The sequence below is a fragment of the Eucalyptus grandis genome, chromosome 2 (genome assembly GCF_016545825.1).
Source record: "Eucalyptus grandis isolate ANBG69807.140 chromosome 2, ASM1654582v1, whole genome shotgun sequence".
NCBI classification, from domain to species: Eukaryota; Viridiplantae; Streptophyta; class Magnoliopsida; order Myrtales; family Myrtaceae; genus Eucalyptus; species Eucalyptus grandis.
The window spans coordinates 39,088,557-39,101,840 of NC_052613.1; the positions used below are offsets into that span (position 1 = coordinate 39,088,557).

The window sequence follows — 13,284 nt, forward strand, 5'->3', positions numbered from 1 at the left end:
TTAAAAGTCAATATTTTCCTCATTTGTCTCTCAAATTTCTCAAAAAACACTGGCTTTCCTCACTCGTGACCAACCAGTCTCGACACTTAGAAAAATTTTCGGACTTTCTTGGCCCGCCAGGAGGGCACTGTTTCGGGGGGCTTTAGGAGGCCTTCCCAATCTCCATTTGGGACGTGTGACCTATGGTTGGAAAGATATTTGAATGAAGTTTCACTCTCTAGTTGAAGGTTTTGGCTAATTTTTGCCGCAGATATGTGAAAATCTCACTTTTCTCTCTCCAGGTCGGTCTGGAATTTCTGGGTTTTTCTTCTGGGGTTGCTTCTGAAGGCTTCTTTGGGGAACGATTCCGAGCTCTCCTCTCTCCCTCTCGTCTCCTCTCTCTCCTCCCTCGAAATACCTTGCTTCCGTGACGTTATCCCCCGAATTAGAGGATTTTTGGTCAGCCTTTTGTCCACCTACCAGGCCTGTCAACAGGGCTACTTCACCCACTCTCTGACTTAGCCAATTTTTTTTCAATTCTGCAGCTGTTGAGTGTGCAGGTTTTGCTGCGATTTTCCGGTGCTTTCAGAAGCTTATCCCTGGCCAATTTTCGTCCACTTGTACTACTATATATGGTCTTCCATCACGTGCAAAGATCGGGCTGGTTGGGCAGCTGAGGAGGATATGGTGGGGCCACCAAATTGCTTACTCAGCAACTCCGGATTAAGACCAACTCGTGGACTGAGTTTTGGCTGCTGATTTGAGTGCTTTAATCCACTAATTTGTCTGCGTTTTTTTATCAATTAGAAAGCTCATGTATATTAGTTTAAGATCTTGACCATTTTTCGCAATTATCTCCACCCAATTTTGCAAGAAAGTCCCTCAAAGTTGGCCATTTTCTTGCCCGGAAATGCCAAATTCAATGCAATTAGGTCCTTTTTGCCCGATTCGATTAATTAGACCTGACCCAAGTTCAATTTCAACTCAATTGGGGGCCAAGATAATGATTTAAGGGTTCGGGCAAAATTTGTAAATTTTGCAAATTGGTCCTCAACTTTTGAAAATTGCATTTTTGCCCCAATTTGCCATTTTAATTCCAATTTGACCTCATGGGCTTGGCTAGTCACATTTAGATCATTGGCCCCAGCTTTTTTTTTTTATCTTTTTTTTTTAATTTTTTAATTTTTAAATTTTTTTTTAGGAAAAACATATTCCATTAGAAAACTATATTAAACACCTAGATAATCTTCATGCAATAATTTTTTTAAGGTGTCAACAACCACATTCAAAGTGGGCCTTCAAACGTTGACCATTCACCTTGAATGCGCCCTTGGTATTATGCGCAACTTCAACTGTTCCATATAAGAATACTAAAGTGACTATAAAGGATCAGATCATCAAGACTATAACTTTTCTAAATAAATATAAAAATATGACGTTAATTATAAAATAAAACTTTTTGACCAATTTTGAACTCTCTTCTGAATATGTGTTTGTCATGCCATCTTTTTGTACGCTCCTTATACAATTCAAAATTTTCATAGGTCTCACTGCGAAATTTCTCCAATTCATTCAGTTGCAACAATTTTTCTTCACTTGTAGATTGCATGTCAAAATTCAAAAATTTTAATGTCAAATATAATTTATGTTCTAATTCCACTAATAAGTGACAAGCCTTCCCAAACACTAGCCTAAAAGGAGACATCTCAATTGGAGTTTTGAACACAATCTTATAAGCCTAGAGTGTATCATCAAGTTTCATTGATCAATCTTTCCTTGAGGCATTTACTATTTTTTCTAAAATTCTCTTGATTTTCCTATTTGAAACTTCTACTTGACATTTAGTTTGAAGATGATAAGAGGTTGCAACTTGTGCGTAACACCTACTTACTCAAAATTACTTCAAACTGTTTGTCGTAAAAAATGTGCTCTCTATCACTTATGATTGCCTTAGAAATGTCAAATCGAGTAAAAAGTATTTTTCTCCAAGAATTTGACCACAACCTTAACATTATTTGTTGGCAATACTACAGCTTCTACCCACTTAGACACATATTCCACAACCACTAAAATGTATAGATTCTCATAAGAAATTGTAAAGGGTCCCATGAAATCAATACCTCAAATATCAAATAATCCAAACACAATAATATTGTTTAAAGGCATTTCATTTTTGAAATATCTTTAGTTCTCTAACACCTATCACATGAAGTTGCGTAGAAGTATGTATCTTTAAAAAGTGTGGGCCAATAAAATCCAGATTGTAAAATCTTAGTTGCAATTTTGGTGATACCAAAATGGCTACCTACCTCTCCATCAATGATGTAGAATACTTGCCCTCTCTTAGCTTGGAACATTCTCCTTATGACCCAATCTGCACATATTTTAAACAAGAAAGGCTCTTCCCAAAAATAATTTTTAACATCATAAAAGAATTTTTTTTTTCTATTGATATGATAATTCAGAAGAAAGAACATTACTTGCCAAATAATTCATAAAGTCAGCATACCAGAAAATTTTTGTGGATTTGATGGAAAAAAATTTCTCATCAGGGAACTCTTCCAAAATTAGTCTTACATCTTCCTTTAAATTCGTAATTCTTCATAAATGATCCACAATTAGATTTTCAACCCCCTCCTTATCTTTGATTTCCAAATCAAATTCTTGCAGTAATAGAATCCACCTAATTAACCGGGGTTTTGATTCTTTCTTTTCAAGCAAAGACTTAAGAGTAGAGTGATCAAAATAAATCATAATTTTTTAGCCAATTAAATAAGAACAAAACTTATTAAAAGCAAAAACTACAGCCTAAAGTTCATTCTCTGTTGTTGAATCATTTAATTGTACACGATAAGGTTCAACTAACATAATATATGATTTGAAAAACTCCATTTTTTCCTTTGTCCCAAAATAGCTCCCATTGTAGAATCACTAGCATCACACATCAACTCGAAAGGTAAACCTCAATCTAGTGCTACCATAATTGGTGCTAACACTAAATTCTCCTTTAAAGTGTTAAAAACATGTATGCATTCATCAAAAAAACTAAAAGGAACATCTTTTTCCAAAAGATTAGAAAGAAGTTTAGCAATTTTTTAAAAATCTTTTTTAACCACATGTAAAGTCCTGCATACACCAAAAATCCACTGACAAGTTTCACAAATGTTGGTGGAGGCAATTTTGCAATGACCTCTATTTTGGCTTAATCAACTTCTATTCCATTTTGAGAAATTTTATACCCAATCACTATTCCTTCATGCACCATGAAGTGACATTTCACCCAATTCAAAATAAGGTTAGTCTCTTCACATTTTTATAAGATCTAAGCCAAATTATTTAAACAAAAATCAAATGATTGGAAAAATCATTTATGAAAATCTCAATATATTTTTCAATCATATCAGAAAAAATAGCCATCATACATCTCTAAAAAGTGCATGGTGCATTATAAAGACCAAATGGCATTCTTCTAAAAGCAAAAGTACCATAGAGACAAATGTAAGTAGTCTTCTCTTGATCTTCTAGTGCAATAGGAATTTGATTATGCCCTGAATATCCATCAATAAAGTAATAAAACTCATGTCATGCAAGTTTTTCCAACATCTGATTAATAAATAGCAAAGGTAGGTGATCTTTTGTAGTGCCATCATTCAATTTTCTGTAATTCATCCACACACACCACCCAGTAATTATTCTAGTTAGAATCAATCATACCTTCTTTTTTTGGCACAACTTGCATGAGACTTACCCGAGAACTATCAAAGATAAGATAGATAATACCTGCATCAAATAGCTTAATTATCTCAACTTTCATTACTTCTTGTATATTTGGGTTCAAATGCCTCTGAGGTTGGATAGTAGGCTTGTATTGTTTTTCCATCAAAATTTTAGGGAAAATTCCAAGTAAGGATCCGGAGTGGACCGATCTTCTCAAATAAGGACCTGAAATTAACTTTGTGTTAGATAAAAATCTAAAATGTACCTATTATCTCAAATAATGACCCAAAGTGGTTGAATCAATTCCAAATAAGGATCTGAGCTTGCTAGTTAACCAAATATTCGCGGCTGTCAAGCATGTGACATTTCCGATGATAGGAATTTGGAAATTTTTGTTTAAAAAAATATATAGGGAAAATTAACAAATCCTAAAACAGAAAAAAAAAAAAAAAAAAAAAAAAAAAAGGCCTAGGTTTTCTACGGTCTCCTCATTCTTTGTATCCATCCTTTGCAAAGTCAAAGACTAAAGTTCTCCCAATTCCTTGTACCCATCCTTTGCAAAGTCGAAGACCCAAATTCTCCACCGGTTGAGGCACGAATTCAAAAACAAGAAGAATACCATATGCTTCTTTCTTTGTTTGCGGAGACCCAAATTCTCCATCGGTCAAGCAAGGTGAGGAGTGACAAGAATCGAGTCACGACGATGACCGGGTAGCGATTTGGTTGAGGAGCAGCGAGGAAGAAGAGAGAAGAAAACATAAACATCTAAATAAATAATTTAAACCAGAATTTTTCATTCTTTTCCGATCACAAATTTCCGACACAATTGCCCATATTTTAATTGCTGGAAAATGCCTGCCGATGAGCTAAGGTCCTCAATAGAAATTAACTTGATCATTCCGGGTACTTATTTGACACAAAATTCACTTCAGATCTTTATTTGAAACAATGAATTTATTTCGAGTCCTTATTTGACACAAAGTTTACTTTGGGTCCTTATTTGAGAAAATAGATTCACTTCGGATCCTTATTTGGAATTTTCCCAAAATTTTATACATGCAAAGTGAAGGGCTAATTCCTTGATATCGGCTATTTTCCATCCAATTGTGCCCTTATGCTCTCTCAATACTCTAAGTAATTTCTGCTCCATCAAATCTATCAAAGAAGAAGATATAATTACTAGTAAATAAGAAACTCCATCTAAATAAACATATTTCAAATGAGAATGTAAATGTTTGAGTTCAATAATTGTATAACATTCAATTGATGGTTTCAATTTTGTTGTGCATTGCCCCAACTCCTCAAATTTAATTGTCTTTTTCCTTGAATATGGTGGAATTGCCTCCATAAAATATGTGTACTCATTTATCTCCTCACTCTAAACTTCTTTGTCCTATTGAACTAAACATGCTTCAAGCAGATCTTTAAAAATATTTTCTTGAAAAATCTTATTCGCCATCTTGTCAACTATCTCAACTCTAAAATAAGAATTATCATCAGAATGATATTTCATTACTTTAAAAACATTAAAGAAAACAAGATCATCTTGAACTCTAAATATTAACTTCCCATGTTATACATCAATAAGGGCTCTTCCTATTGCTAGAAAATATCGACCTAAGATAAGTAGTACCTCAAAATCTTTCTCCATGTCAAGAATTACGAAATCTGCAGGAAAGATAAATTTGTCAAGCTTTACCAAAACATCTTTCACAATACCTCTCGGATATTTAATTAATTGATCAGCAAGTTAAAGTGATATTGTGGTTGCTTTTACCTTACTTAATCCTAACTTCTTGAAAACTGAATAAGGCATCAGACTAATGCCTACACCTAAATTACACAATGTTTTTTCAAAGAAAGAATCTCAAACAATGCAAAGAATAGTAAAACTCCTCATATCTTTCAATTTGGAATTTGTTTTGTAAGATGGCTAAACACTCCTTATTCAACTTCACAGTTTCATAATCCTCAATTTTCCTTTTGTTTGCCAAAATCTCCTTCAAAAATTTTATATAACTAGGCATTTACACTAAGGCATTTGCAAAAGGAATATTAATGTGCAATTTTTTAAATACATCATGAAATTTAGAAAGTATTTAGAAAATTGTTTATCTATTTTATGTTGCTGGAGTCGTTGAGGGATGGAATTGCTAACACATATATCTTGGAATTATTAGGAAAAAGTTTGCTCTTGCCCGCCTCCTTTGATTATTTATTGATCTCCTCTTCTTTGTCTCTAAAAATCTCTTATTTGACATCTTCTTCTCCCACTTGTTTACTACTTCTCAAGATTATAATCTTTATGTTTTCAATTGGATTTTTCTCTATGTTGCTAAGTAAAGAACCCTGTTGTCTCCCTATTTGCTAATTAACCCACTAACATCTCCAGATTTTTTATTCAAGCATCTTGATTTTGAAATATCACATGCATAATAAAGTCATGAGTAGTGTTAGCAAGTTTGGTGACTATATCTTCCAAATTTGACTTTATCTCTTCTAATTGTTTGAATCCCGGCGATGATCTCATCATATTCCGATGACTCCATAAAAATTTGGATAATTATGCCATCTAGGTGTTGGAGTAGGGATTATTCTGTGACCCGTTAAAATTCCAAACAAAGTTAGCATTTGTATTAAGTTGTGAAAAAGGGTTAGCTACCTAACATTATATGCTAACATGTCGTCCACCACAAAAATCACATGTCAAATTCTAAATTTTCATGGCCAAAATATTCACGTTATCTAGCTTTTTGTTGAGTGCTTCAAATTGTGCAACAATTGTAGCAAAAGCAACAACTTCACGAACTGCGCTAGTTTTTCACATCGGTAACTTCTCACTAAGCAACTGATAACTATTGGACACAATCTCTTCTAATAGATTGTAGGCTTCTTATAGTGTTTTATTAGTTAGAGTTTCTCATACGGCTGTATCAATCATAGAACGAAGATTTGTACTAGATCCATTATAAAAAGTTCGTACCTACATCCATACAGGTAGTTCGTGATGTGGACATCTCCTAAGAAATTTATTGAATCTTTCTCATACTTCATATAATGATTTATTATCCATCTGCATAAATTAGTAACATTCATTACACATTTTTGCAGACTTTGCAAATGGAAAGAACTTACTAAGAAATTTCTAAGTTATATCATTCCATGTAGTGATCGATCCTGTAGAAAGAGAAGAAAGCCAACTCTTAGCTTTGTCTATGGAAGAATGGAAATGATCTCAATCTAATAACATCATCCGTAACTTCATTATATTTAGTGGTATCACAGATTTTAAGAAGAGAATCGATGTGAGTATTTGGATCATCACTTGGTAGCCCACTAAATTGCACTAATTATTATAGCATCTGAATGAGTGATGACTAAATCCCAAAGTTGTTTGCCTAAATTGTAGGTCTCCTAATGCTTGATGTGGTGCCTTGAATTATCGGCGCAACATAATCTCTCAAGAGTCCACACAGATTTTCATTATCACCATCTGCCATCTTTTTAGCATAATTTCTATGTTCTCTTAGTCGCCTTTAAGATGTTCCTTCGGTTTCTGAATCAAACTCGACAAGTTTCCCTTGTTAACTATGTATCATAAACTGATGTACACCCAAAAAAAAGGACAATAAAAGTTAGATTAAACTTAGAATTATCCAATATCAATATTAATTAGAATTAAACTAACAATCCCCGACAACAATGCCAAAAAATTGTTCGTAAAATTCTAAATATAAGTGAACGCGTCAAACAAGTAATATAATGATAAGAAAGAGTGTTATCTCATAGAGATCAATAATTAATAAACAATTAAATACTACAAATAGATTAATTCTAAAATTTATCTAACATATCAAAATAGAATTGTAAATAATTTAAAACTAAAATCTTAATAGCAAAATTTGGAGACTAAATGCAGTAAATCAATCAGATAAATATGTTATAATATTTGATTTCACCATAACCACTAGATATGAGTTTCATATTATTATGCATATAAGAACGATATTAAATATTTGATAGTGGAATTTCCTAATCTATTTACTATCATATTTCTAGGTATAACAAACTTACTCAGTTTATTAATCCACTATATTTCTATATTAATTTAAATAAATATAAGTGCATTAAAATCTATTAATATTCCTGGCCTATAATGAGTATTTTGAATCACCTTATCACCGAAAGCTATATAAATAACATTGTATATCTCTATCAATGTTTAATTCATGGTTATAGACTATAATGAGCAATTGTATATCATCACTTTTAGTCTCAAATATGCATGTTAGATTATTTAAGTGGTGGTCAATCACTTAAAAACATTAAACACAATAATATGTAACTCACATGAATAAAATCACTTGCGTGCATAAAAATCATGAAATTCACATCATCGTGGTTACATCGTAGCCCTAACAAATGAAGATTAGAACATTGTAGAAGAAATACAAAAATATAAATTAAAGCAACATTTTGAATCAAAGAAGAAGAATTCTGTCACCACTTTGTTTTCTCTTCAAAATGCTCAAAAAACTCCCAAAGCAATTAAAAAATGATCTAATAAAGCCAAAAACTTAGCTATTTCTATTATCCTATACATAGGATATATTCAAGAATCCTAACAAATGCACTTGCTTATTTTTTCACATAAATTCAAGGAATAAATTGCATAATCCTTAATTGGATATCCATCTTCCAACATTTTTTAACTTGAATTCATAAATCACAGAATTTTCCTTTCCTTCTTTTGCCTTTTTTTCCTTATTTTCTCCATAAACAATGAATATTTGGATATATAGAAGGAAATCCAAATATTTTCTAACGCATATTGCATTACAAAGTACCATGTTGCCTAAAATAGATAAAATTCTCTATTACTATAGAGTTATCAGGTTTCTACTTTAGAATTGGTCAAAAGCTGCATCACGAAATCGGTGACCTAGCACCACTTAGCTAGAGGCTTCTCCTAAGCTTAACTTCAACGGCACCCCATCAGTAGAATTATGCAATTCCATCAGCATTGTCAAGATTTTTACACATCCGCACCATAAACCTAGAAAAATCATGACCATTTATTTAGTAAATTTAAATGAAATACCTGTCAATTTCGTCACATCGATTATTAAGAAAAAAAAACATTAGGCGGAAACACCCATAATAAACTAATCTAATTGAATAGCATCCTACGATACTTAGCAACATTATTAAGAAGAAACAAACATGACAGTTAGTGTCTCATTCTATACATCAATGACCATATTGAAACTATGCAATATAGATTCATTGCATAAATATTTATATTTATTTTATTGATAAATAGATTTTATTTTTTTTGGTCGGATATTGATAAATAGATTGGAAAATTGAATTTAAATTAGATTTTGGAGGAAAACACATTATTAAGTACTAGTTAATGTTATCTTTAAATTATCTGAACTTATTATTGCGCGGACGCGGCAACTTGCGCGCACGCCCACTAGTTTAAAACAGATATTTCTCATCAAACTTTAGGATTAGCTCTATCCTGCCACGTGTGCATAATTATACTCAATTAAAATGTAGAAAAGCTACGCACTTGCAGATCAAATCAATCTCAAACCACCCCCCAAAAAAAAAAAAAAAAAAATCATTTATCAGTCGTTGGTGTAAATGAAACAAGTGACAAACTGAAATGAAACAATTATACAATAACTAGTTTAATCACATACTTGATCTCCCTTATATATAAACCTACAATTGACCCATCCAAATTTCTTCACAGGAAGACAAAACCGAGATACAAATAAGATGCCCGCATGCCACGAAGTACCCAGAAGTTCAATTGTCCTTAAGTTCCCTTGAATACAGAAACAACTTTGGCATGAGCATATCTGCATCACATGTGGAAACATCATCCTAATGGGCCCCATCTTTTCAAAAGCTAAACACCGTTCAGTATTATGGGATACTAGTAAACATCAGAGCCACCAAGCGAAAAGCACAAACCGTACACAATAATTGCGCACCCATACCCATTATCAGCTTCGAGCTGCCATGTTTGCTCGCAGAACTTGTGAGATATATGATAGACAAAACACATTATCGGCAAAAGCTGCAAAACGTATCTTCCTATCTCAAGGGTTGATAAACAGTAAGAAAACATTGCAGATTCAAAACTGTTATGCAATTAGAAAGATACACACACAAACAGAAGAGCGGGAAATAGGTACATTCTGAGCTACTCTAATAAAATCCTTGACCTGTTGACTCGGGAAGAATCCCTGCAATGAACAGGTCATGACGGAAAGCATTCCTTTTGGAGCCATCCTAAATGGGTACCCAACAGGAGGAGCCAATGATAATCCGACCTCTCCAAGCTTGCAGCATCCAGTTGCCGTCTTCATTAAGCGCAAAATCCTTGTGGTACCATTCTTTCATCTTACCCCTGAAGAACTTCATGAGCTCTTGGTCCAGAGGAAGCGCCTTAAATCCAGCCCTCATATGACGAACCTGCCATTGCTTGTACGTTTCCGACCTCTCAACCCTTTCCGAACCTTCACATGCTACAATATTCATAATTTCCCAACCATGGAGCTCTCTCTCAATAACCAACCTCTCATTGCTGTCGCCATCTAAAATAGCATCAAACATATCATAAATTGCGGAAAGATGAAAAAGTGCCTCTCGGAATCTTGTCACAAAAAAGGGCGCATTGAAGGAGCCGTTAGATACAGCATGAACAAAAATATCTGGTTTAATCTGCCAAATTAGATTCAACACAGCATCCCGTGGACAGTTGTCCCCAGCTGTCTCATCAAGGAGAATCCTAAACCGATCTGAACTATTCACAGCAACTGTCTCATTGCTTTGAATCTTGAGATCCTCGAGTTTGACAGATTCCCAATTCTTCGATACTATGTAATTGAATTCAAAAGGGACATTAAAACGCTTACAACACTTTTCCAAATGACGACCTGTCTCTTCTAGTTTTTCTGACGGGCGGAAACCAGCCTGTGGAAGCTCTATCCCTGTGATGCGCAATTTACAGGGCCCTTCTGATCGAGAAGAGAGCTTCTGGATGAGGGTTGGCCATTGAAAACCAAATCCAATGCCAAAATCTATTATATGCAAGGTAGTGGCTTTCTCTGCAAATCTCAAAATCATGTAATTTGCAAAGCAAATGGATAACTTACTAAACGGACATGTTGAAATGTGAAGGTGGTAAGCTTTCAAGATATCGGCTGCTGAGGTCCTCCTGGCGACATAAATAGAAAAAAGGTGTTGCATTCGAGTCCCGCTGCCCACCAATCGTGCCTCTAGCCCATTGGCAAAGTAATGGGCCAGTCTTTGAGAGGCATCCCCAGATGGAGAAGAGTTCTCCCTAATCTGCTTCAACGATTCATTAGCAGTCCTGAAATCACTAGTAGAGATGGCTTGTGCACAGAGAATCAGAAGAGTTCTCAAGTCAACAGTATTTTCACTTCCCTGCTTCTTGCCACGGCCTCTACCTCTGTTGGAACTGTGCACGTTCCTCTGTGACCGTATGTCTTTGCTCAGCCCTGTCTCCGCAGATTTATCACCGGAACACATAGCCTCACCATTTTCGTTGCATAGCAACAACTTATCGAACAAATCGGAAAACTCACTCTCTTCTGTATACAAGGCTGTTTGCTTCTTGGCCTTGCCTTCGTCAAAAGCATCCTCGTCCCTCTTGTGATTTTTTAATCCCTTGAATTTATCAGTTGAGCGCCTCATGTTGATCTCCTCACTGATGCGCATTCTTGGGGTTCCTTTCTCTGTTTCTGATGGCGGTTTGCTGTCCCCTGGGTTAATTCCTAATTGATTGTTGGTAGGAAGGAATTTGCTGGCCTCCTCTAATCCTTTCTTGAACTGAACCATAGACTCACTAGCAGTGAAAATGCTCTTGACAAGAAGCTCGTGCAAAGATTCCTCAGACCCATCATAATTTGTGATGCTGCTTGAAGATTTGGACAACATCCGTGAACTGGAATCCGCGTTTGACTGGAAGTCCAGGTCAGAATTTTCCTGCACAGCATGGCCATGTTCTTCAATCGTGTAAAGAATATTAGCATCAGCTGAGTCGCTAGAGCTAACAGTAACGCTTGCAGCATCGAGGCTTCCACGAGCACTGCTACTTCCAGAAAGGTTGCTATTTGGGCTCTCGATATTATGGCTTAAAACAAGCTGTGAGGGGCTTTGGTCAGACACCTCTGAATGCTGCTGACCAAGGGCATCGTACAATGACTTTTCAGCATTCTGCAGAGCAACCTGATTAGCAAATTCCCACGGTTGCTCCTCCATGTTCTCTTCCATAAGCATCTGACTTATGTACTTTAGAACAGGATCCGATGAGTCCGTGTCCCCCGATGGGGAGAGCGAATATCCCCCTAAACTCAGGGCACTATTCGAGCTCATAGATGGGCCAAATGGGCCTCCATCTGAGATCCCGCTTGTCGAGGGAAACATTAAATCTCCAATACCGAGGTCTACCGATGTTGAAGGGAGATCATTCGCAGGGTCTACTTCATTCAAAAGAAAAGCACTATCTGAGGATTTAAGGTCGAGGAAAGGGTCATCCAAAAAGAAACCATCTGTGAGACCCGAGTATCGATCCGGACTAGGTGAAAAGGCATGGCTATCTATGGGACGATCATCTCCATTGATACGAGCAGAGAAATCAAAGAACAAAGGATCCATGGTCATGTATTCTTCTCACTCATACCCTATCAAAGTCCCTACCCTAACATCATGTTTTTATGCAAACCACCAGTATATTTGGACTCCCAGAACATCGACCGACTAATTTGAAATGCTCTAAGCCTGCAACAAAAGAACTCGCTCTCCAACCATCTTCTTTTTTTTCTCTTCGTTTGCTCAAACGACTTCGATTTGAAGTCAAAGAATCCAAGAACGGACGGATCACTTGCCGTGAGAAAAGCGGAGCACTTCAAAGGCAAAGGACCGCGCGGAAAGTAAACATCGAAATGCTCCTCCAAAGCAAATGAAAAAGAAAAGGCAAGGAACCCGATTTTTCATTTACAAGATAGAAAAGGAAAAACAAAAGTTGGATCTGCATACCACAAATGTGAAAGTGGGTTTGGAAGCTGAATAAAGGCCCATCTGATGACAAGTTTCCTTCGATGCGATTCTTGTACGAGCGAATCAGCTGACTAATGAATGCGTGAAGGTCGGAATACTCCACGACGTAGACGAGCTGGAAGACTCGACTTCGACTGGATATCCGTAGAGAGAATGGTGCAGGAAGAACTAGGTCAAACAATAAGGCGCGCCCGGATGGTCTCCGTCCGCGCGTCTTCCGCTTCGTGTACGATGTATCTGACCTTCGATCGGCGGAACGATCGGTCAACCATTGGTCCCGCTTTGACAAGCTGCAAATGATGATGCGTTATGCTTTTTTTGGCTCGAAAAGATGCGTCATTTTTTTCCCGTCGTAAAAAGATGCGTTATGTTTTTTTGTCATAAAAATATGCATTATTTTTTTTTCTTTTTGGTCATAAAAAGATGCGTTATGTTTATCAGCCACTAAATGACGGCCGCTACGAGACGAAAATGTAGAAACAAAGA

General features: G+C 35.8%; 1 protein-coding gene across 1 annotated transcript; it reads right to left on the reverse strand.

The window, feature by feature from the left end:
- Nucleotides 1–9,648: 9,648 nt before the first annotated feature.
- On the reverse strand, nucleotides 9,649–13,010 carry LOC104432724 (scarecrow-like protein 34). The gene has a single exon (XM_039306145.1). It carries the CDS (start codon nucleotides 12,400–12,402, stop codon nucleotides 10,006–10,008), a length of 2,397 nt encoding a protein of 798 aa, XP_039162079.1. The 5' UTR covers nucleotides 12,403–13,010; the 3' UTR covers nucleotides 9,649–10,005.
- Nucleotides 13,011–13,284: the final 274 nt, after the last annotated feature.

Bases quoted from the DNA above. Each gene is read 5' to 3' on its own strand.
- LOC104432724 (XM_039306145.1), bottom strand. From the start codon at position 12,402: ATGACCATGGATCCTTTGTTCTTTGATTTCTCTGCTCGTATCAATGGA.